Genomic DNA, 25,619 nt, shown 5'->3' with positions numbered 1-25,619 from the left:
CTGCTATAAAAGGGATGCATTTGAGTCAGTTCTAATGAGGTGGATGAATCTGGAGTCTATTATACAGACTGAAGTAAGTCAGAAAGAAAAAGACAAACACTGTTATTAATGCATATATATGGAATTTAGAAAGATGGCACCAACGATCCTACATGCAGGGCAGCAAAGGAGACACAGATGTAAAGAACAGACTTTTGGACTTAGTGAGAGAAGGAGAGGGTGGGATGATTTGAGAGAATAGCATTGAAATGTGCATATTACCATATGTAAAATAGATGACCAGGGCAAGTTCAATGCATGAAGCAGAGCACTCAAAGCCTGTGCTCTGGCACAACCTAGAGGGATAAGGTGGGGAAGAGGTGGGAGGGTGGCTCAGATGGGGAGGACACATGTACGTATGGCTGATTCATGTTGATTTATAGCAAAAACCATCACAATTTTGTAATTATTCTCCAATTAAAATTAAATAAATAAAAAATTTGAAAAAAGTATATTATGCAATGAAAAAAGTCAATGGGTCAATAAAGAAATCAAAGGGGAAATTTAAAAATTTCATGAGATAAATGAAACAAAAACACAATTTTTAAAAATCTATGGGATGTGGCTAAAGTAGTTTGAAGAGGAAAGTTTATGGTGATACAGGCCTACATCAAGAAACAAGAAAAATCTCAAATAAACAACCTCACCTACCATTTAAAGGAATTAGGAAAAGGAGAACAAAGGCAAAATTCAGAAGGATGAAAAAAGTAATGAAGATCAGAGAGAATATAAAGAAAATAGAGACAGAAAACAATAGAAAAGATAAATGAAAACTGCAGTTGATTTTTTGAAAAAACTAATGAAATTGATAAACCTTGAGCCAGGCTCAAAAGTAGAAAAGATAGTGAACTGAAATAAACAAAATAAGAAATGATGAAAAAGATTTTCGGAACACCTAAAGCCTGATAAATTCATGTAAATCTTTTATTTTAATACTATTTGTAATAAAAACAAAAGGAAAAAACTTAAAGGAGCAGAAAAAAGAAAGAAATGATGAAAGAGAAATAACAACTGGTATCACAGAGATACAAAATATCATGGTAATATTATGAACAGCTATATGCCAACAAATTAGACAATCTAGAAGAAAGTGACAAATTTCTAGAGGCATACAACTGAATCAGACTGAAATTAGAAAGAAATAGATAATCTGAGCACTGATCGTGGGTAGTGAAATTGGCTTTGTAATTTTAAAACTCACAGCACACCTAAAGTCCAAGACCAGATGGCTTCACGTGGGAATTCCATCAAAAATATAAAGAAGAGCTAATGCTATCCTTCTCAAACTATTCCAAAGATTAAAGAGGATGGAATACTTTTAAATTCATTCTATGCAGCACAATACCCTGGACAGGAAAATGCAACAAACACAGTACAAAAAAGAAAATTACAGTCCCATATCCATGATAAATATAGAGACAAAAATATTCAACAAAATATTAGCAAATGATTCAACAATATATTAGAAAGATCATATACCATGATCAAGTGGTATTTATGGCAGGGATATGAAGATAGCTTAACATTCACAAGTCTATCAATGCAATATACCACATAAAAAAAGGAAGGATAAAAATCCCATGATCATCTCAACATACAGAGAAAAAGCCTTTAACAAAATTTAACATCCATTCATGATAAAAGCTCTTATCAAAGTTGGCATGGAGGTAATATATCTCAACAAAATAAAGGCCATTTATGACAAACCCACAGCTAACATCATACTCAATGGTGAAAAGCTGAAAGTCTTCCCACTAAATTCAGGAACAAGACAAGGATTCCCATTCTTACCAGTTCTATTTAACATAATATTGGAAGTCCTAGCCACAGCAATTGGAGAAGAAAAAGAAATAAAAGGCATTAAAATGAGAAGGAAAGAGAGAAAAATTGTCATTATTTTCAAATGACATAATACTATATAGACAAAACTAAAAAAGTTATCAGTAAAGTTTCAGGATACAAGATTAACATGCAGAAATACTTTTGCTTTTCTAGACACCAACAATGAACTATCAGAAGAGAAAAGAAAACAATCTCATTTAAAATATCATCAAAAAGAATGTAATACCTAGGAATAAACTTATACAAGGAGATGAAAGATCTTCACTCTGAAATCTATAAAACACTGAGGAAGGAAATTGAAGATGATGCAAAGAAATGGAAAGATATCCCATGTTCTTATATTATAAGAATTAATATTGTTAAAATGTCCATACTACCCAATATAATCTACAGATTTAATGCAATCCTTATCAAAATATCTATGACATTTTTCACAGACATAGAAAAATTACCCTAAAATTTATATGGAACCAGATAGATCCTGAATTTCCAAAGCAATCTTGAGAAAAAAGAACAAAGCTGGAGGTATCATGCTTTTTCACTTCAGACTATATTACAGATTGACAATAAGCAAAGCAGCATGGTAATGGCATAAAATAAACACATAGATCAATGGAATGGAATAGAGAGACTAGAGATTAAACTATGCACTATGGTCAAGTAATCTACGACAAAGAATGCAAAAATATACAGTAGAGAAAAGACAGTCTCTTCAATAGATGGTACTGGGAAAATTGGATAGCTACATATGAAAGAATGAAATTAGAACATTCCTTCACACCACATACACAAATAAACTCAAACTGGATTAAAGAACTAAATGTAAAACCTGAAATCATAAAATTCCTAGAGGAGAATATAGTACACTCTTTGACATAAATTGAAGCAATATCTTATGGATCTATCTCCTTCAGGAAAAGAAACAAAAGCAAAAATTAAAAAAAAAAATTGAGTCCTAAATAAAATTAAAAGCTTTTGCACAGCAAAGGAAATCACTGAGAAAACAAAAGGATAGCCTATTAAATGGAGGAAAATATTTGCAAATAATATGACCAATAAGGAGTTTTTAATCTATATTTAATACATAGTTAATATCCAAAATATGGGTTTCCCTGGTGGCTCAGCTGGTAAAGAGTCCACCTGCAATGCCAGAGACCTGGGTTTGATTCCTAGGTTGGAAAGATCCCCTGGAGAAGGGAAAGGCTACCCACTCCAGTGTTCTAGTCTGGAGAATTTCATGGATAGAGGAGCCTGGCAGGCTACAGTCCATGGGGTTGTAAAAAGTAGGACGTGACTGGGCGACTAAGACATGCACAATATCCAAAATATGAGACCATACAGCTCAATATAAAAAAAAAAAAACACAACCTAATTAAAAGATGGACAGAAAATCCGAGCAGACATTTTTCCAAAGAAGACAGACAGATGGCCAATAGGTACATGAAAAGATGCTCAACTTTGCTAATCACTAGAGAGAAATGCAAATTAAAACTACAAATGCTTACTTATACCTGTCAAAATGTCCATTACCCCAAATTCTACAAATAACAAATGCTAGTGAGGATGTGGAGAAAAGGGAATCAGAGTACACTCTTGGTAGGATTGATGCAGCCATTATGAAAAACAGTATGAAGATTCCTCAAAAAACTAAAAACAGAACTATCATATAACCCAGCCCTTCCATTCTATCTGAATGGAAAATAAATACTAATTGGGAAAGATACATGCACCCCCAATGTTCATAGCAGTGTTATTTATAATATCTGATATATGGAAGTAACTTAACAGATGAATGGATAAGAAAGATGTGGGATATATATATATATACATATATGTGTATATATATGTATGGAATGGAATATATGCACTATACATATGTGGAATATTCCTGGAATGGAATATTACAGAGTCATTTTAAAAAAATGAAATTCTGCCATTTGCAACAATGTGAGTGGACCTGCAGGGTATTGTGTTTAGTGAAGTAAGTCAGACAGAGAAGGACAAATACTCATACATGGAGTCTAAAAAATAAATGAATGTATATGACAGAACAGAAACAGACTCACAGATATAGAGAACAAATAGTAATTACAAGTGGGGAGGGGAAAGGGGATGAAAAATTGTGAACTAATATGTATATGATTAAAAAGTTAGAAGGGTACATTGCACAGCATGAAAAAATAAAGCCATTTTTGTAATTTTAAATGGAATATAAGCTACAAAGTCTTGAATCACTATGTTATACACTTAAAACTAACATACTATTTTAAATCAAGTATACTTCAATCTCTAAAAAGCAGAAAATAAAGTAAAATAAAATGTGTTTGGGCCAGAAATAGCCATGACAGTTTTGAATAACAAGAAAAGGTGGGAAGGGACTTCCCTGGTAGTCCACTGGTTAAGGACCTGCTTGCAATACAGGGATGTAGGTTCAATCCCTGGTCAGAGAACTAAGATCCCATATGCCACAGGGCAACTAAAGTCACATGCCACAACTGCTGAGCCTGCCCACTCTGGAGTCCATGCTTCACAAGTAGAGAAAGCCTACATGCTGCACTGAAGACCCCATGTGCCACAGCTAAGACCCAGTGCAGCCAAAGAAAGAAAGGAAGAAACGAAAGAAAAGGTGGGAAGATGTGCCCAGCCAAGGCATTAAAGCTTATGAAGCTATTCTAGGGTAGTTCGGTCAGAGAAATAGACAAGTAGCAGAATGGAACAAAATAAAATCAGTAAAAGAACCAGAAATTTATGGGAACTTGATATATGGAAAAGGGGCAGTGGAGATCAAAAAAATATATATGTAAGATCCCAATAATATCCCCACCTGTAATACACACACACACACACACATACACAATGAGATCAAAGGCATAAATAGAAAGAGCAAAACTTGATCAAGATTTGAAAATGTTTTTTTTAATGTATAACAAAAGCTCCAAACGATACCAAGAGTCCACTTTATGGACACACCAGTCGAAGAGGAACTCTCCCATATATGCCCAAGAAACAAATACAAAAATATGTGTGCAAAATTCTACTAGCAAGACATTACATAAATATCTAATATCCATCACAAGAAAAATCAATACGTTGTGGCATACTGTCACAGTAGAACTTATAAAGCAGTGGAAATTAATAAAATTAAGCTACATAAATGAATGTATACATTCATTTATGAATTTATGAATAAAAAAAGCTGTGTTGAGTATAAAAAACTAAAAGTTCCAGCAGACTGTATACAGTATAATAACATTTATACAAAAGTTAAAACATGCAAGTAATGTTATATATTGCTTAAGGATTTATACATATGTTGTAGAAGCATAAAATCATGATTGAGACTATGAATACAAAATCTAGTACAGTAATTTTCAAAGGAACAACAGATCGCAATAGCAAAATGTTAACAGTCTGCAAACATAGCATGGTAGGTAGTTATGTGGATATTTTTATATCATAAATTTCAGAATAGAAAAATTTTATTCAACTTAGTGATTTAAAATACATGTGTGTTAAAATGAAATCACGATTGCAAAAGCTCTGGGTAAAAGTAAAAAGTGCTCTGAAAATTAAGGGTTCATGAGCAGGGGCACAATGGAAACCTGTTTTCTTGATCTACTTGATTCTCTTTGGGGTGGAGGCAGGGCCAGTTTGAAGCTCAGTGCATCAGGGTCCAGACATTCTGGATCAACAGGACCAATGTCCATCCTTGACTCAATTCCAAAGGTCAGAGAGAAGGCACATAGGAGAATGTGTGGAAGGGAGTGTGTTCATGTTGGAGGTGGGGAAAGCAGAGTGAAGGATGGGAAATCTTGAGTCATCTCCAGTCCTTGTAGCTTTTTCCACTTGAACCCCTTGCACAGGGAGGGAGGCAGTGTATCACAGAGTATGTAGGACCTGTAGGGAAAAACATTCATTGACTCCACAAGTGTTTTTGAGCACATATGGTATGGGAGGCACTTTGCTTGGCCTGGGTTCATGGTGCTGATGAGGAATGAAGCCCCAAACACCTCTTTTTGACTTCTGAACTCTCTCCCATACCCACATCCATCTGTATTATTACACAGCACATTCAAGTGCCCAAGATAGGTTCCATAAGTTGATTTTAGTAATACTTTCCTTATTCATTCCAAGGATATACAACATTCCATGTTGTATAACATAATATACAACAGTCTATGGAAGGGCTTTTTGGAGTCTGGGTCTCAAAACTTTTTTGACTGTGGACCCTCACCTCCAGGGTCCTGCATACCTTGGACTCTCACCTGCAGGGTCCCAACTAACTTAATTGTAAAAACTTCATATTCCTGGGCACAAAATAATGAGAGTTGGAAGTCTCTGGAATTCCAAGACACATTTGGAGAAAATAAGTCTGTTCCCATCTCTCCCTTGAAGCTGGATTGCCATATGACTTTTGAGCTTGCTCTGACTCTTCTTGCCACCCCAGGAAGGTGGCTCTGATCTCCCTCCCTAAAGAATAAGACTGCCACCACCTCACCTGTTACAGGTTCCACCACCTGTGGAAATAGGTGGCTATGAAACTGATCACCAGCACCACTTTGAAGCCCAGGAGGAAAGCCATCAAAAAGGCAGGCATCTCTGGACCTAAGGGACAAGGGGCAGAGGAGATATCAAACGGGACTCTGAGTTAATACCTCATTCTACTTGGAGACAGAGGTGACCCAGTTGTTCACAGGTGTAGAGGTAAGCTTACCTGTGCTCCCAAGGAGTTTGTATGTGTCCTGCACTGCTGTGGACAGTATGAGGCTGGCTTGGATGGGAGGCTGGGTCTCATGCTGCACTTTACAGGTAAGTACACGTTCAGACTCCCACACTGAGGCATTCACCAAATGCAAGCTTTCCAAGGTATAGGTACCATCACTATTCTGCTTGGGCGAGGGTTGCACAGCTCTCTTGAATGTATGGCAGTTCTCCAACCAGCTGAGATGCACATTCTGTGGATAGAATCTCTGCACATGGCAGGTAACTGCCACCACGTCCAAGGATTGTGAAGACTGGGACACAGTCACTGTAGGGGGAACTGTCACAGCCCAAAGAAAGCAGACAATTACTATAGGAAGTTCACCATGGGAACTGGCAAGCTCCCTAAAGATAGGGGTCCTCTGCCCAGGGCCTACAATAGAGGAGTTAGGTGTTGGTTAATAAATGCATGCATAAGTAAGTGCGTGAGTGAATGCATGCTTGGACGGAAGCATGGAATGATGAAGTCATCTTAATCTTTCCTTTCTTTTCCACTGTGGACATTCAATAGGAAAAGTTGAACCTGGATTTCATTTAAGAACCTATGAATCAGTTGACTTACTCTATGACTTGATGAAGATTGACTTGATGAAGATTCCTAGCCTCTAATCTTCATGACTGCAGGATACTAATAGTTGACATAGAAAGGAGGTTACTTTTAGAGAAGTTAAGTATTTACCCAAGGTCACAAGTGGCAAAGCAGGGGTTCTACCAGAGACAGTATGTTTTAACATTCGCTATGCTGACACCCAAACTATAAGGCTATAATCATTTATGACTGCAGGCTCCTGGGAATTATGACCTAACAATTTCTAGAATTTTTTCAACCAGACTTTTCAGCTGTGAAGACAATGTATGCATACTAAAGAAAATTGGAGAAATTTAAAAATTAAAACAAACAAACAAACATTAAGGGTTTCAGTAGAATTCATAGGAATACACAGAACTAAATTAAAGTAAGGGATGTGAGCATCAGATTCTGGTCCCTGCACTGACACCGCTGGCAAATGCAAGACCTTGTGCCCATCACCTTCTCTTTATTTCCCATACTCTTATTCGAAATTGTCTAAGCTTGAGGGGTCTAGTTATACAGACTTTGGCTCTTGGTCTAGGGTAGAGAAAATAACTCCTCATGTAGTACAATTTGAAAGAACTAAGAGCATGTTTGTTCCCCAAATATTATTTCTTTTATACTCAATTCACCTCGACCTATATGCTTGCATCTATGATGCTGCTCATGGGTGGAACAGCCAAGCAAGACACCATCCCCAGTATGTCCCTGTCACCATCCCTAGAATGTCCCTATCTCTTGTCAATCTTTCCGCTTCAGCCCACAGGCAGGGATTCCTACCAAGAAAAGAGCAGAATCCAGAGAAGGGATTGTGATGGCCTAGTAACTAGGCAGTGCCTGTGGAGGACAGGCCAGAACAAGGTACCATCAAGCAAGTGCCATGGGGCTGACAAGGACCAATAAGAGCATGGAGGGTCTCAGATAGACCATTCTAGTCACCAGTGAGTTCTCTGGGCTGCAAGATATTCAGGACAATGTCAGGAGGACCGAGACCAAAACCCAGCTGATGACATTTGCTCCCATGTGCTGAGAACAGAGCTTGCGTCACTGTGCACGTGCTATTTATTCTTCACAACCAAATGGTATAAACACAAAGTGCTACTTGGTATCGGAAAAGACAACAAAAAGCCAGTAGAAGGACCCTACACAACTCAGGCCTCCATTTCAATGAAATTGTCAAAAAGGAATTGATTCAAACTTGAACTTGAAAAACATTTCAATTATACAAGTAATTTTATTTAATTTACCTTTTCATTAAACATAGAATATAATGACAACTGGGTTTCCCCACTGGCTCAGTGATAAAGAATCTGCCTGCAATGCAGGAGACAGAGGTTCAATCCCTGGGTTGGGAAGATCCCCTGGAGGAGGGCATGGCAACCCACTCCAGTATTCTTGCCTGGAGAATTCCATGGACAGAGGAGCCCAGCAGGTTGCAGTCCATGGAGTTGCAAAGAGTTGGACACAACTGAAGCAACTGAGCACAGCAGCAGCATATAATGACAACTATGCACCAACTTTTAGAAGAAACAAGTGTTGGGAGTGTAAGGAAGTTGGCGTAATATTTTCCTAGAAAACTTATGCCAATACCATCAAACCCTACATTTCAAATTTCACACTCACAACCTAAAAGTTAATTTTTAAAAATTATTTGAAATCATTTGACTATTCTGTCAATTTTAAGGGGCATTTTAAACTCAAAATGTTATCTTTCAAAGTGCCCACAGAATCATTAGGATCATAGAATTTTTTCCTTCTTCTTTCATCTTTAAAGGCCAGAAGATTCACCTGAGACCCCAGCAGTTCTCAAACATCATTTATATCAATTACTTGAAATACACTTTGCCAAATCTCTGATTTCACTTAGCAACAGTGTATTAGGGTTCTAATTGCATGGTGTGGTCTGATGCTTGCCATACTTCAGTCAAGGAAAGACCCTCCTCCTAAAGCAGAGGGTTTCTGGGCTCCACACTACCTCTTGTAGCCACCTGATCTCAGCCCAGCAGTGATGAGTTGTACCACATTCCATTTCAGATTCCTGAAGCTCTTCCTCAATGCTCTGCATCTGAATTTCTCCACAACCATGAAATGCCACCCAGCAGCCCATGAAGGCACATTCCAGCCTCCCCCCTCCCTCCTCAGACACTCCTGAGGAATAGTCTATAGAGTTTCTCAGAGGGTCCCCAGTGGCAGTGAGCCCCAGTCATCCACAGGGGCCCCCAGGTCAATAACTCACCTTTTCTGGAGTGTCCCTTCTTCCTTGTGTCACTCACTCCATCTCTTATCCCAGTCTCACTGAATCATCTCCCAACCACCTGCACCTAACACTTCGTTTCAGGCTTTGCCTCCAAGGAAATCCAGACAACAGCACAAAATTATTTCTGTAATGGCAAGCCCAATCTGATGCAGGCAGTGTTGAGCAGTGAGGATTTAAAGAGGAGGTTAATCTATTTTTCCATCTCCTCGCTTTCAGTCTGCATGTGTCCCAAGGTCTGAAGTGGGTCTCTTGCATACAGCATATATATAGGTCTTCTTTTTTATCCATTCAGTCTGTGTCTTTTAGTTGGAGCATTTAATCCATTTACATTTAAAGTAATTATTAATATATATGTTCCTATTAGCATTTTCTTAATTGTTTTAGATTTGTTTTTATAGGTCTTTTTCTTCTCTTGTGTTTCCTGGCTAGAGAAGTTCCTTTAGCATTTGTTGTAAATCTGGTTTGGTGGTGCTGCATTCTCTTAACTTTTGCTTGTCTGAAAAGCTTTTGATTTCTCCACTGAAGCTGAATGAGACCCTTGCTGTGTAGAGTAATCTTGGCTGTAGGTTTTTCTCTGTCATTACTTTAAATATATCCTGCCACTTCCTTCTGGCCTGCAGAATTTCTGCAGAAAGATCAGCTGTTAACTTTATGGGGATTCTCCTGTATGCTTATTGTTGCTTTTTCCTTGCTGCTTTTAATATTTTTTTTCTGTGTTTAATTTTTGTTAGTTTGATTAATATAATTTATAAATAATCAATTTATGGTGAATATTCTTATTATCTATTTGCTTCTCTATACAATTGTTCTAACTCCAGAGAATTATATAAAAATTTTTCAGATAAGGAGGAGTCCCTGCAGTATCATTTTCCTGTTTTACAGTCAGCAATCCCAACACTCAGAGAACTTAAACAACCAGCAGGAGGTCCCACAGCTGGTGAATAGTGGAGTCCGAAAAACCTGAATTCACATCCAAGTTCTCTCACTAAGCAGCTTCATATCCTCAGGCAACCTTCACTTCTTACAAACTCAGTTTCTTTCTATAAAACCATGAATGGGATAAGCAGTACAGAGCGGTTGTACATATTAAATAAGCCAATCCACACAAGTGTGTATATTGATAATGTCCTGTGCTCACTTGAGTCATTAATATCAATATTTTATCCATGTAAAATGATGTATTTTCTTCCACAAGAATAGCATAAAATGAGGAAAATATTTTGTTAACTTTAAAGTCCTATAAATATTTTAAAAATTAATTTTACTGCTGTGCATGCAATCTTGGACAACTCACTTATCTTTTCTGGGCTTTAAAGTTGTTGCAAATAATGAGGTGATCACTAAGCTCCTATTAGGCATGATATGAAAGAATTTCAAATCATCTTATTTGCAGACCAGTCAAGGCCTGATCACAGAGAAGGCAATGGCAACCCACTCCAGTATTCTTGCCTGGAAAATCCCATAGAGGGAGGAGCCTGGTAGGCTGCAGTCCATGGGGGTCACTAAGAGTCAGACACGACTGAGTGACTTCACTTTCACTTTTCACTTTCATCCATTGGAGAAGGAAATGGCAACCCATTCCAGTGTTCTTGCCTGGAGAATCCCAGGGACAGGGGAGCCTTGTGGGCTGCCATATATGGGGTCGCACAGAGTCAGACACAACTGAAGCGACTGAGCAGCAGCAGCAGCAACAAGGCCTCATCCAGGCCAAGAAAATCAAAATCAACCTTCTGTAAAAAATACAGATGAAAATTGGCAGTTTTGGCCACAGCAATCAGAGCAGAAAAAGAAATAAAAGGAATCCAAACTGGAAAAGAAGAAGTAAAACTCTGTTCACAGATGACATGATCCTCTACATAGAAAACCCTAAAGACTCCACCAGAAAATTACCAGAGCTAATCAATGAATATAGTAAAGTTTCAGGATATAAAATCAACACACATAAATCCCTTGCATTCCTATACACTAATAATGAGAAAACAGAAAGATAAATTAAGGAAACAATTCCATTCACCATTGCAATGGGAAAAATAAAATACTTCGGAATATATCTACCTAAAGAAACAAAAGACCCATATATAGAAAACTATAAAACACTGGTGAAAGAAATCAAAGAGGACACTAATAGATGGAGAAATATACTGTGTTCATGGATCGGAAGAATCAATATAGTGAAAATGAGTATACTACCCAAAGAAATCTATAGATTCAATGCAGTCCCTATCAAGCTACCAATGGTATTTTTCACAGAGCTAGAACAAATAATTTCACAATTTGTATGGAAATATTAAAAAACCTTGAATAGCCAAAGCAATCTTGAGAAAGAAGAATGGAACTGGAGGAATCAACCTGCCTGACTTCAGGCTCTACTACAAAGCCACAGTCATCAAGACAGTATGGTACTGGCACAAAGACAGAAATATAGATCAATGGAACAAAATAGAAAGCCCAGAGATAAATCCACGCACCTATGGACACCTTATCTTTGACAAAGGAGGCAAGAATACACAATGGAGAAAAAATAATCTCTTTAACAAGTGGTGCTGGGGAAACTGGTCAACCACTTGTAAAAGAATGTTCTTATAAAAACTAGAACACTTTGTAACAGAGTTGTGTCTGACTCTGTGCGACCCCATATATGGCAGCCCACAAGGCTCCCCTGTCCCTGGGATTCTCCAGGCAAGAACACTGGAGTGGGTTGCCATTTCCTTCTCCGGTGCATGAAAGTGAAGTCACTCAGTCGTGTCCGACTCTTAGTGACCCCATGGACTGCAGCCTACCAGGCATACACAAAAATAAACTCAAAATTGATTAAAGATCTAAATGTAAGACCAGAAACTATAAAATTCCTAGAGGATAACATAGGCAAAACACTCTCTGACATAAATCACAGCAGGATCTTCTATGACCCACTTCCCAGAATATTGGAAATAAAAGCAAAAATAAACAAATGGGACCTAATTAAAGTTAAAAGCTTCTGCACAACAAAGGAAACTATAAGCAAGGTGAAAAGACAGCCTTCAGAATGGGAGAAACTAATAGCAAATGAAGCAACTAACAAAGAATTAATCTCAAAAATATACAAGCAACTCCTGCAGCTCAATTCCAGAAAAATAAATGACCCAATCAAAAAATGGGCCAAAGAATTAAACAGACATTTCTCCAAAGAAGACATACAGATGGCTAACAAACACATGAAAAGATGCTCAACATCACTCATTATCAGAGAAATGCAAATCAAAACCACAATGAGGTACCATTTCATGCCAATCAGAATGGCTGCTATCCAAAAGTCTACAAGCAATAGATGCTTGGGAGGGTGTGGAGAAAAGGGAACCCTCTTGCACTGTTGGTGGGAATGTAAACTAGTACAGCCATTATGGAGAACAGTGTGGAGATTCCTTAAAAAATTGGAAATAGAACTGCCTTATGACCCAGCAATCCCACTGCTGGGCATACGCACCGAGGAAACCAGAATAGAAAGAGACACATGTACCCCAATGTTCATCACAGCACTGTTTACAATGGAAGCAACCTAGATGTCCATCAGCAGATGAATGGATAAGAAAGCTGTGGTACATATACACAATGGAGTATTACTCAGTCATTAGAAAGAATACATTTGAATCAGTTCTAATGAGGTGAATGAAACTGGAGCCTCTTATACAGAGTGAAGTAAGCCAGAAAGAAAAACACCAATATAGTATACTAATGCATATATATGGAATTTAGAAAGATGGTAACGATAACTCTGTATGCAAGACAGCAAAAGAGACACAGATGTATAGAACAGTCTTTTGGACTCTGTGGGAGAGGGCAAAGGTGGGATGATTTGGGAGAATGGCATTGAAACATGTATAATATCATATGTAAAATGAATCGCCAGTCCAGGTTCGATGCATGATACAGGATGCTCGGGGCTGGTGCACTGGGATGACCCAGAGGGATGGTATGGGGAGGGAGGTGGAAGGGGGTTCAGGATTGGGAACACGTGTACACCCATGGTGGATTCATGTTGATGTATGGCAAAAGCAATACAATATTGTAAAGTAATTAGCCTCCAATTAAATAAATTTATATTTTAAAAAAATGTGAATGGTCTAAAAAAAAAAAAAGAAAATTGGGCCCTTCCCTACATATGAGTAAAGATAAAAACAGTCATCATTCTACCTAAAATTTAGAAGTTCACAAAGGCCTTTAAATTTGATTCATATAAAAATTATAAATTTATATATATATAAAATTAATATATATTAATTAATATAATAAAATTGAATATTTTGTCTCCATTTTACAGCTGAAGAAACTGAGTTCTGAGAGGTGATATGAATAGTAAATGTGAATAATAACAATTGCCACTTCTCTGTGATTCATATGAGCCAGAGATGTGTTAATTACTTTACCAGTTTCATTATGCTGAATTCTTGCCACAGCAAAGTGAGGGGATGCCCCATGTATCAGTCAAGGAAACCAAGACTCAGGAAACTTCCAGCCCGACTCTGCACTAAGCCATCTGGACAAAGAGAACATCCTTACCACGGAGGTACTGCTCCAGTCTGATGGTTTTCTGGGAAACCAGGGTGGACATGTGCTTGACTTGGCAGTGGACAAGGGAATGCACGTCGTCAGCCTCCAGAAGGAGGAGCACACGGCTGGTCACATTGTAGATGTCTCCACGAGGGTGGACGCTGGTCTGGGACTTTAATAGCTGGTGGGAATTTTTAAGCCAGGTCACAGTAACCTGACCTGTAGAGAATCCAGAGGACGTGAAGGTCAGTTGGATGTTTGTGCCTGGCTCAGAGCGCTGAAAGGGGCCTTGAAGGGCAGAAGAGTAGCTGCTCATGCCTGTAGAGGAGACCCAGCCTGTGAGAAGATGCAGAGGAGCCCAAACCCAGTGCGAACCAAATCTCAGCATCTCCACTGACAAGCCTCACTGTCTCGTCTTCCACCGTGTTTCTAGGTTACATTCTGACAGGAGTTCAACTATGAAGCTGATATCAGAGGCCAAACAAATGAAGCTACAGGGACAACAGCAGTTTGCAAAGAGACCTGACTCCCACCCTCACCTCACAGCCCTGCTTGCTGACTTTGAGACCTAACCCTAGTCCTCACTGCAAACCTAGGAGGAGGGAGCTGCTCCTATTCTCGTTTTGCTGATGAAGACACTGAGGTCCAGAGCCTAAGTACCTTGTCTAAGTTCCAAAACTGGCCAGTAGAGCCAGGGTTCTTAGCCAGAAAGTAAGGACTCAGCGTCTGCGCTCAGTGGCCAGACTCAGCTCTTCCCTCAGTCCTGGGACAGGGAAGGGTGTATCACTGCTCTCAGGACAGGTCATACGAAGGCAGGCAGCACAGAGAATTTAATGGACATGAACTTGGGCAAACTCCAGGGGATGGTGAGGGACAGGGAGGCCTGGTGGCTGCGGTTCATGGGGTTGCAAAGAGTTGGACACAACTTGGCAACTGAACAACAACAACAACAACAGCACAGAGAAGGGGTAGGAGCATAGGCTTTGGGGTCACACTCAGCCCAAATTTGCATTCCCAGTCCTTCCACTGCATGACAACTTAACTCAGTTTCCTCATCTGTGATATGGGGATGATTCTTAATACCCAGTGTTAGTTTAAAAATCATGTACAATAACTAGCAAAACATATGAGATAATTATAAATAATTATCATTTATAATCACTCTATAAACACAATTGTGTGAGTGTGAGTGTTAGTTGCTCAGTCATGTCCGACTCTTTGTGACCATGTGGAGCTCACCAGGTTCCTCTGTCAATGGGATTTTCCAGGCAAGAATGATGGAGTGGGTTGCCACTTCCTTCTCCAGGGTATCTTCCCAACCTAGGGATCGAACCTGGGTCTCCCACATCGCAGGCAGATTCTTTACCATTTGAGACACCAGGGAAGCCCCAAATGATAATTATTATCATCAAATACTCACAACAGTCACCTAAATAATTATTTTTAATTGTATTCCTAATGTTAAAGGAAAAAAGGCTGAGAAGGTTAGTAACTCACCCAAGGGCCTCACAGCAAACAGAACTCACATTCCCATCACAGACTCCAAGTCAAGGGCTCTTTCTGTTACACTGACGCTGCCTCTGTTTCTCCATAGCTTCCCCATAGTAATTAGTGAACTTCAGCATTTTCCTGCTTTCAACCCAGCATGGTCTGGGCATCAGAGAGACTGCCATCACGATCATCATAGAGCACCCTCTGTGCACCGCAATATCTAGATGCCAAGCATGGGTCAAAGGAAGGAGCCCTAGCTGGTTCCCACCTGGAGGGCATAACTGTTCTCGCTGAGAGGAGGAAACGGAGCTCAGGAAGGGCAGTGCTTTGCCTGAGGTTGCAGAATGCCCATGGCAACCCTGCCAGGTGATGCCAATCCATTTGACTCTGAAATCTGGCCACTCAAAAAATAAGAGCCAGTGTCTGCTTCAGGGCTGAGAGAGTCTCAGCGCAGAGGAGAGGCCTAAATGGACAGAATCCCTGTCGGGACTTGGAAGAGGTCCCATAGTTTCAGGGCCAACTATGAGAACGGAATGATGTGGGGAGATATGGCAGTTCAGAAGGAAATAAATACGATACAGAGTATTTAAGAGGGAAATTTACAAAAGACTTGAGATAACACTAATATTTGTATGCCTAGGCAGGATGGAGGGAAAAAAAATCTCTGAAAACACGTTGAACTGGTGAGCAGACAGCCTTGCCTTCGAATCCAAGTACTACTATTTGAGATGCCTGAGACCTACTCCTCTCCTGTCTGTCCCAATTTTATTATGTCAGACAACATATGTGAGGATGCCTGGCACACACGAAGTGCTCTACAGGAGTCAGTGAACATGACCAGATGCACAGACTGGGAGTGTGTAAGGGGTGGGAGCTGAAGAAGGGGTTTAGGAGTCAGGCTGAGGTGTTGCAGCAAAAGCGCCTTAACACCACACAGAAGAGGGCCTGATGCCAGAAAAGGAAGCTGCCCTTTCCCCACTGCAGACCGGAGGGCACATCAAACAGCTGCACAGAGGGGTGGGAGAATCAAAGTGATGTTCTCAGGGGGCTAACCTTGCAGTAGTGGGTCAGATACTTGTATGCAGGCGAAGGGGAAAAATAAGACAGAGAGAAAAGCCTCAGCATGAGTAAAAAACGAAATAATATAACTTGCTTCTGGTCAGAAAGGAGCTGTTTGGAGTTTTTCACATAGATCTGTATATCCCGCTGGGTGGACATTTTTCTTATTTCCTGTAGACAAGAATAAAAAGGCCACGGAGAAGTCAAAAGGTAATAGGCTCATTGCCCCTGGGAATTCTTGGAGTTAGCAGAAAAGGCCAGTTCTTTCAGGAAGAGATCGAATGCAGGGTCAGTGCTCCTGTTGTGAGGATGTGTGGTTTTGCAGCCCAGCAACCTGTCTGCCCTTTTGCTGGTGCTGCAGACCAAGCAGCTCGCACTGCCTGTAGGGAGTTATCTTATCCCACTTCCTGCTGTTCTGGAGAGCTGTCAGTGGATTCTGGTTCACCCTTGGCCAGTCAAGGTCTGGCCATTTCCAATATTCCCGTCTCTCCTCCTCTCCCCAACACAGCCCCTCTGGCTGAGTCACTCATTCTCCCAAGCTGATTCACCAGGACCAGGGAAAGCAGATCTGGCCCCAGGGTTTGAAGGGCTGGTGGGCAGCTCCCTCTAGTGGAGAATGTCATCTAGCACACAAAAGGTACAGAGGGGAAGATAGATTTAGATTTAGAAGATAAGAGTCACAAGTGGAAGTGAAGTGAAGTGAAGTCGCTCAGTTGTGTCCGACTCTTTGCGACCCCATGAACTCTAGCCCACCAGGCTCCTCCGTCCATGGGATTCTCCAGGCAAGAATACTGGAGTGGGTTGCCATTTCCTTCTCCAGTGTTAAAGAGCCCGCCTGCCAATGCAGGTAGACATTAGAAATACGGGTTCAGTTCTTGGGTTAGGAAGATCCCCTGGAGAAGGACCTGGCAACCCACTCCAGTATTCTTGCGTGGAGAATTCCCATGGACAGAGGAGCCTGGTGGGCAAAGTCTACAGGGTTGCAAAGAGTCAGACACAACTGAAGCAACTTAGCAAGCATACACAGAGAGAAAGGGGCTTCCCTTGTGGCTCAGTGATAAAGAATTCATCTACCAATGCAGGAGACCTGGGTTCAATCCCTGGTGGGGAAGATTCTTTGGAGAAGGAGATGACAACCCACTCCAGTGTTCTTACCTGGGAAATCCCACGGACAGAGGAACCTGCAAGGCTATAGTCCATGTGGTCAAAAAAGTGTCAGATATGACTTAGCAACTAAAACAACAACAAGGGAGAGGAAGAGGAAAAAGGGAAGGAAAAGAAAAATGAGGGACAGAGGAGGGGAGAAAAGAGAAAAAATCGCCTGAGGCAGAAGTGATAGAGAGCAAACAAATGAGCAAAAGTGATAGAGAGCAAAAAAATAGAGACAGTGAGAATCCTGCCCCTGCACCCTCCAACTTCCCAGGTAATCCTGTTAAGAATTCTGACCGCTCTTTAAAATCGACTCCTAGAAACTGTCAGATGAACCTGTCTTGATTATCACCTTTCTGGAAGGGATTTTGATTTCTAGCTGTCCTTAGTATCTACTGTTTCCTGTACCTAAGTGTTAAAACAGAGAGCTTTCAATCTGAAGAGTGCTTGGAATTGAAGAAGGAAGTCCCACTCCTCCTTCTTAAAAAGGATGCAGGGGTTGGAGGGCTTCCCTGCTGGCTCAGATGGTAAAGAATCTGCCTGCAATGCAGGAAACCCGGGGTTCACTCCCTGGGTCGGGAAGATCCCCTGCAGGAGGAAATGGCAACCCACTTCAGTTTTCTTGCCTGGGAAACCCTATGGACAGAGGAGCCAGGTAGGCTACAGTCTATAGGGTCACAAAGAGTCACAAAGGGTCACGACTGAGAGACTAACAGGGGAAGGAGGAGTGGAGTTTGGGGATGAATTCTTGAGAGTTTTATTACAATCCCAGGGCACCTTCTCTTCCTTCACCTTCACCCCTTGCTGCCTTGAGTCCCTGACCCACTGCTGTCTGCACTCCAGGCAGATGGCAAGTGTTTTCACACCTGACTTTCCCAGCCAGGCTGCGCAGAGGGGCTGTACCCACCTTTCCCCAGTCTGGATGCCTGAGCCCGCAGGGTGATGTTGGCCTGGACTGGGGGCTGCTCATCCTGGACCACCCAGCAGGCAAACTCTCTCCCATCCAGCGTAGCCTCTACTTGCCAGGTGTGCTGCAGAGAGTAGGTCCCGTCTGGGTTTCTGGTGACCTGGGGGGACTCCACGGTCTGCACCTTGTGCCTGTTCTCCATCCAGGTGAGATGCAGGTGGGAGGGATAGAAGCGGCTCACATGACATGTGAGATTCACTCTCTGATGCACACGAATTTGCACTGCAGAGGGCTGGGCGGTGATCTTCAGGGTGGGGACAACTAAACACAGAAACAGAAGGGAACATCTTCTGAATTATCCCTGCCCCTCTGCCCTCTATGTCTTTCTTTCCCAGGAACCAACCCTAGAACTCTCATTCTTAAATTAGTTACCTTAAAAAAAATTTTTTTCTTGTATGCTCAATGTAAGGCAAATAGAGCTAAGTGCTAACATTCACTAAATATGGCTAATAGTACGTGGGTGTTTGCTATGTTACTCCCTGTGCATTTGAAACATTTCATATCATGAAATATTTTAAGAATTATAAACTATGATTTTCATGAGAACCAGGACTTAACTTGATATTCATTTCTATATCCCTACCACCCAGAACAGTGCCTGCCACACAGTAAATATTCATGGATGAATTAATTCATTTGTGTTGAATAAATAATACATATTTAAAGGTAAAAAATAGTAATGGTATTAATAGAAGAAAGATGTTTGGGATGGAAGCTTAATCCAGACAATAATAATAAAATCAAATATACATAAACGATTTTCCTTGTGACAAGCAGTGTTCTAGGTGCTTCACAAGAAATAGTTCATTTAATCCTCACATGCAACCTACAAGGTAGGTGATAATTTATTCTCATTCTAAGGGGAAACTGAGGCACAAGGAGGCTCAGTAACTTCCAAAGGAGCACACAGATCATGAAGTGGTACAGTCAGGACTAAACCCAGATATCCGGCCCCTGAAACCAGTGTCTTTAATAATGCTACCCTGGGATCAGACATTGTGAGGCGGAATTCCAATTTCCCAACTGTGAAATGGGGCTTTGTGCAAAACACTGAGAAAGCCACGCCCCCCCACCCAGCCTCCCGCCCTCTCACCTTGGAGCACCCGGGAGAGGTTCATGCTCCTCCGCAAGGGCTTGGCCAGGCCCCGGTGCATGACTTCGCAGGTTATCTCCGACAAGATATCTTGGTGGAACAGGGTCACCCACACCTTACTGGTGATGGAGTAATTGCCTTTGTTGTCGGTCACTAGGCGCTGAGCCGAGGCTGGATGCTCATCTCTGTCCTTCATCCAGGTGACATTGAAGTCTGAGGAGTTGAAGGGACCAGCAGTACAGTTGAAAGGCACTGGATTCTCAGGGGTTGTCCTGCGAGTCGGGCCCACCAGAGAGATGGAGGGCTGCCCACCTAGGAAAGAGATGGCTGTGAGTGCATGCTGAGAGCCCATGCATCCCACTGCCGACATGGTGTGTGTGGCCATGGGGACTAACTATATATCTTGTCTGGTTCCAGCTCAGGGAACCAACAGATGCTAAAAAGTAAACAAATAAATATAAAATTACAACTGGGCCTCAGTGATTTCAGTTCAGTTCAGTCGCTCAGTCATGTCCAACTCTTTGTGACCCATGAACTGCAGCACACCAGGCCTCCCTGTCCATCACCAACTCTCGAGTCCACCCAAACCCATGTTCATTGTGTTGGTGATACCACACAACCATCTCATCCTCTGTCGTCCCCTTCTTCTCCTGCCCTCAATCTTTCCCAGCATCAGGATCTTTTCCAATGAGTCAGCTCTCCGCATCAGGTGGCCAAAGTATTGGAGTTTCAGCTTCAACATCAGTCCCTCCAATAAACACCTGAGACTGATCTCCTTTAGGATGGCCTGGTTGGATCTCCTTGCAGTCCAAGGGACTCTCAAGAGTCTTCTCCAATACCACAGTTCAAAAGCATCAATTCTTCGGTGCTCAGCTTTCTTTATAGTCCAACTCTCACATCCATACATGACCACTGGAAAAACCATAGCCTTGACTAAATGGACCTTTGTTGGCAAAGTAATATCTCTGCTTTTTAATATACTGTCTAGGTTGGTCATAACTTTCCTTTCATGGAGTAAGTGTTTTTTAATTTCATGGCTGCAATCACCACCTGCAGTGATTTTGGAGCCCAGGAAAATAAAGTCAGCCACTGTTTCCACTGTTTCCCATCTATTTCCCATAAAGTGATGGGACCAGATAGATGCCATGATCTTAGTTTTCTAAATGTTGAGCTTTAAGCCAACTTTTTCATTCTCTGTCACTTTCATCAAGAGTTTCTTTAGTTCTTCACTTCCTGCCATAAAGGTGGTGTCATCTGCATATCTGAGGTTATTGATATTTCTCCCGGCAATCTTGATTCCAGCTTGTGCTTCTTCTAGCCCAGCGTTTCTCATGATGTACTTTGCATATAAGTTAAAAAAACAGGGTGACAATATGCAGCCTTGACAAATTCCTTTTCCTATTTGGAACCAGTCTGTTTTTCCATGTCCAGTAGTAACTATTGCTTCCTGACCTGCATACAGGTTTCTCAAGAGGCAGGTCAGGTGGTCTGGTATTCCCATCTCTTTCAGAATTTTCCACAGTTTATTGTGATCCACACAGTCAATGGCTTTGGCATAGTCAATAGAGCAGAAATAGATGCTTTTCTGAAACTCTCTTGCTTTTTAATGATCCAGCGGATATTGACAATTTGATCTCTGGTTCCTCTGCCTTTTCTAAAACCGGCTTGAACATCTGGAAGTTCACAGTTCATGTATTGCTGAAGCCTGGCTTGGAGAATTTTGAGCATTACTTTGCTAGCATGTGAGATGAGTGCAATTGTGCGGTAGTTTGCGCATTCTTTGGCATTGCCTTTCTTTGGGATTGGAATGAAAACTGACTTTTTCCAGTCCTGTGGCCACTGCTGAGTTTTCCAAATTTGCTGGCATATTGAGTGCAGCACTTTGACAGCATCATCTTTCAGGATTTGAAATAGCTCAACTGGAATTCCATCACCTTCACTACCTTTGTTCGTAGTGATGCTTCCTAAGGCCTACCTGACTTCACATTCCAGGATGTCCGGCTCTAGGTGAGTGTGAGTGATCACACCTTTGTGATTATCTGGGTCATGAAGATCTTTTTTGTGCAGTTCTTCCGTGTATTCTTGCCATCTCTTCTTAATATCTTCTGCTTCTGATAAGTCCATACCATTTCTGTCCTTTATTGTGCCCATCTTTGCATGAAATGCTCCCTTGGTATCTCTAATTTTCTTGAAGAGATCTCTCGTCTTTCCCATTCTATTGTTTTCCTTTATTTCTTTGCATTGATCTCTGAGGAAGGCTTTCTTATCTCTCCTTGTTATTCTTTAGAACTCTGCATTCAAATGAGTATCTTTCTTTTTCTCCTTTGCCTTTCACTTCTCTTCTTTTCATAGCTATTTGTAAGGCTTCCTCAGACAGCCATTTTGCTTTTTTGCATTCCTTTTTCTTGGGGATGGTCTTGCTCCCTGTCTCCTGTACAATGTCACCAACCTCCGTCCATAGTTCATCCGGCACTCTGTCTATCAAATCTAGTCCTTAAATCTATTTCTCACTTCAGTGATTTCAGGGAAACCCAAAGAGTGCTGACATAGAAAATGCCTGGAGGACTTCTTCTGGAAAGGCGGTCAGAAAAGGGTTCCTGGAGGAGGTGACATTTTAAGCTGAAACTGAGAGGTTTGGTGAGGAATCAAGATTTACACTTTGGACGTAACAGAGAAGCCAAGAATCACTGCAAGGCATGGCTGGCTCTCCTTCTCGGATCCTTCCTGTTAACTCCCCCTAAGCCTCTATCCTCTGCTTGTTCACCTCCAGGGACAGGGGCCTCTCTCCGTTGGAGGCAGCTTCATCCATCCTCACAAGCTGGGAGGATGACCCAGCACTCCTGCTCCTCACCCAGGATCTATCTTCTGGAGTCATCCTGACCACTGCAGGGCTAGACTCTTCCTTCCCCATCAGGACAGCCTACAGAGATCGGAGCGCAGGGACCTCTGGGAGGCTTTGCTACATTCCCCGAGCCTCTACTTTGAGTGAGGATGTGACTTGGATGCTGAGAGGACACAGAGATGTGTCAGACAGGACTCCTGCCCTGGAGGAACAAATGGGCAGGTATGTGTTGGAGGGCAGGGCAAATAAAGCAGCAGTGACAGCACAGGGGGTGGAGGGCAGCTCAGGAGGCTGTGGGAGCCTGTCCCCTTGGCACTCAGCTCTGCATCGTGCTCTCCTCTGAGTAGATCCTATGATAATCATCTTCCCTCCTGCACACTGAGCCCTGTGGATTAGAAAACATTTCTGGGGCTGTGTGCTCATTTTCAACTGCATCCCAGCTGTGGGAGGCTGGTATTTTTACCCCCACTTTCCAGAAGAAACTGAGACTCAGAGAGGTTTAGTGAGTTGCACAAGGTCACAATGCCTGTGAATGACTAAGGAGGGATGTTAAGCATGCCCATCTGACTGCGGGTCCAGCACTCTCTTCATGATGCCAGAGGCTCCATCATTTGGGGGCTCTCTGTCCATCTGTCTTTGCACCCCTAACCCTCTCTGAGCTAGATCCGATAGCCACTCAGACCAGAGTTCACGTCAGGGATACTGGGTAGTGCAGGGCTTCTCTTTCATCCCCTGACCTGACCCCAGGCTCTTCGCCTCCCTTCACATCTTTCTCCTCCTGCCCCCAAAGCTTCCCTTAGCGCCATTACCCACAAGGTCCACACTAAGGAAAACATAGGAAAGAGCACCCTGACAGGCAGGCAAACAGCTCAGCTCAGCCTCCCCTGCAGCAGAGTGGCTGGGGTGGGTAATTCCTGCCCACTCTGAGGGTCTCTGTGGGCAGTGCTCAGGCTCACCTGTGAGTCCCAGCAGGAGGGTGAGCAGGAGGGCACTCAGCGCCTGCCCAGGGGCAGCAGTCATGGCAGGAGGTGCCCAGCGTCCCTAGAACGTGCTGGCTCCAAGTGCTGGCTGTGGCTCTGAGCCCTGGATGAGCCACTGCCTGGTCTCCTGACAGCCTGGGGTGGGCCTCGCAGCTCCTGACTATCCGCCCACCCCCAGGCCCGGAGCAGCGGTTTGAGCCATAGTGAGAGAAGTGGTCACTGTGGCCCACATCCCCTTCCAAACCCCAAGCCCTCAGGGAAGCCTGAGGTCTCCAGTGGGAGGCGCATGCTGTCTCTGGTCTGGGCGCTGACTGTCTCATGCACACACACAGGACCCATGAAAGGAGCCGCCTGGGACCGCATGCGGAGCTGGAGGAGGAAGAAAAGAGTTCCTTGCTGCACCCCTTCCAGATGGCTCGGCAGGGACTAGGGAGCAGCGCCATCCATGGTGAGTGTGGAACTGAGAGTACGCTGGTTGGATGGCTGGCGTTTGGAAGCGGCCTAGTTTGAACTGGGCTTTCTACAGGGTCTGACACAACAATTTTTTCCTAAAAGTGTCATGAAGTTATTCATTCCTCATCACCCATTTATTCGACAATTACAGAGCAAGTGTCCAAAAACAGCGGGCTCTGCCAAAGAAACGGGAAACAGGCAGAAGAAATGTGACCGAGCCGATGTGAGAGCAGCCCTCAGACATAAATAAAAGCAGCTCAGGGTGACACTCATGCATAGTTCAGACAGTTCAGTGGAGTGGTCGCAGCAGCCCCTGGACCTCGGTCAAACCTGAGCCTCCATTTCCTCATCTATAGCAGGAGGCACTCAGTCTAATGCATATAAAGTCTAAAGTGCTGGACATGTAATAGGAGCTAAATGTGAATTTCCGTCCTAAGAAATGCGATCCCCTCAGCTCCACACTCTTCATGCTTGTTCTGCTCTTTACTCCTCCACGTGCCTTTCTGCGCTCAGCTCAGTTCTGTCCCCAGGCACACCGTGTGAGCCAGATAGGGAGCTTTAGACTTTCTAGTCTTCACGTTCAAAAAGTAAAAAGAAACAGGTGAGATTAATTTTAATAAATACATTTTATTTAACTCAACATCTATAATTGTACCATTTCAACATGTGATTATTAATATAAAAATATGGTGGTATTATTACCTTGTTTTTTCCTTTAGTCTTTGAAATATTTGTTAGTTACAGTAGTCTAAGCTTGCCTAGTGGTTGAGACAGTAAAGAATCTGCCTGCAATGCAGGAGGCCCGGGTTCAATTCCTGGGTTGGGAGGATTCCCTGGAAAAGGGAATGAGAACCCACTCCAGTATTCTTGCCTGGAGAATTCCATGGATAAAAGAGTGTGGCAGTATATAGTCCATAGGATCACAGAGTCGAAGACCATTGAACAACTAACACACACACACACACATTCCAAGTCCTTCCTAAACAATAAAGTTGTGATTAACAAAAGCCATATGTATTATACTGTTTCTGTTTCTACACTTAAAATAATTAACAGTAAATACAAGTAAAACTTCAGTTTCTCCTGGCACTGGCTGGGCTCAGTTGCCACATTGGACAGCATAGTCTTCGGTGAAATGTTCTTTCCTCTGGAAAGCCCTCCTACCCTGAAGCTGAGGTACTTCTCTGGCATAGCATTTATCACAGCTCTGGTTTAACTGGCAACCAGTTACATAATTTCCCCATTAGACAGTAAGCTCTGCGAGGGCAGGGGCCTTGTTCTTGTTCACTACTGTAAGTGACGAGAGCATAGTAGGTGCTCAAAGAATGGTTGCATCAAAGGATGGATGGAGGGATGGGTGGATGTTTGAATAAATAAACAAAGAGGGAATGTGAACCATGGGGATAAGGAAAAGGCAGAAGCACCACCAAAGAGAAAGCAGAGACGACTTCCTGGAGGAAGTAACTTACCTTCAAGGGCCCCTGCATCTGCCCTTCAGCTTTAGTCACACCATCCGCATGGCAGGAGGAGACTGGGGACCCAGGGCTGGGCTGCAGGGTCTGGGTAGCTATGGGCCTCCTACTTTGTG

General features: G+C 42.3%; 1 protein-coding gene across 1 annotated transcript; it reads right to left on the bottom strand.

Moving 5' to 3' along the window:
- Window positions 1–4,777: 4,777 nt before the first annotated feature.
- On the bottom strand, window positions 4,778–23,753 carry LOC121816180 (tyrosine-protein phosphatase non-receptor type substrate 1-like). Its single transcript, XM_042229833.2, has 7 exons — window positions 23,555–23,753; window positions 19,757–20,068; window positions 18,604–18,924; window positions 14,007–14,315; window positions 6,596–6,922; window positions 6,380–6,486; window positions 4,778–5,778 (listed from the first exon to the last, which is right to left on the bottom strand). Exons 1-6 carry the CDS (start codon window positions 23,616–23,618, stop codon window positions 6,383–6,385), a joined length of 1,437 nt encoding a protein of 478 aa, XP_042085767.1. The 5' UTR covers window positions 23,619–23,753; the 3' UTR covers window positions 4,778–5,778; window positions 6,380–6,382.
- Window positions 23,754–25,619: the final 1,866 nt, after the last annotated feature.

This window comes from Ovis aries, chromosome 13 (assembly GCF_016772045.2).
Source record: "Ovis aries strain OAR_USU_Benz2616 breed Rambouillet chromosome 13, ARS-UI_Ramb_v3.0, whole genome shotgun sequence".
Classification (NCBI taxonomy): Eukaryota; Metazoa; Chordata; class Mammalia; order Artiodactyla; family Bovidae; genus Ovis; species Ovis aries.
This window is presented reverse-complemented; position numbering and strand designations above follow the sequence as displayed.

Excerpts from the sequence above, each read along its gene's own strand:
- LOC121816180 (XM_042229833.2), bottom strand. The coding sequence starts at position 23,618 with ATGACTGCTGCCCCTGGGCAGGCGCTGAGTGCCCTCCTGCTCACCCTC. Across the intron at positions 18,925-19,756 it reads CCTCTCCCGGGTGCTCCAAG|TTGTCCCCACCCTGAAGATC; the intron begins GTGAGAGGGCGG and ends TTCTGTGTTTAG. Across the intron at positions 6,487-6,595 it reads CAAACTCCTTGGGAGCACAG|GTCCAGAGATGCCTGCCTTT; the intron begins GTAAGCTTACCT and ends CTTGTCCCTTAG.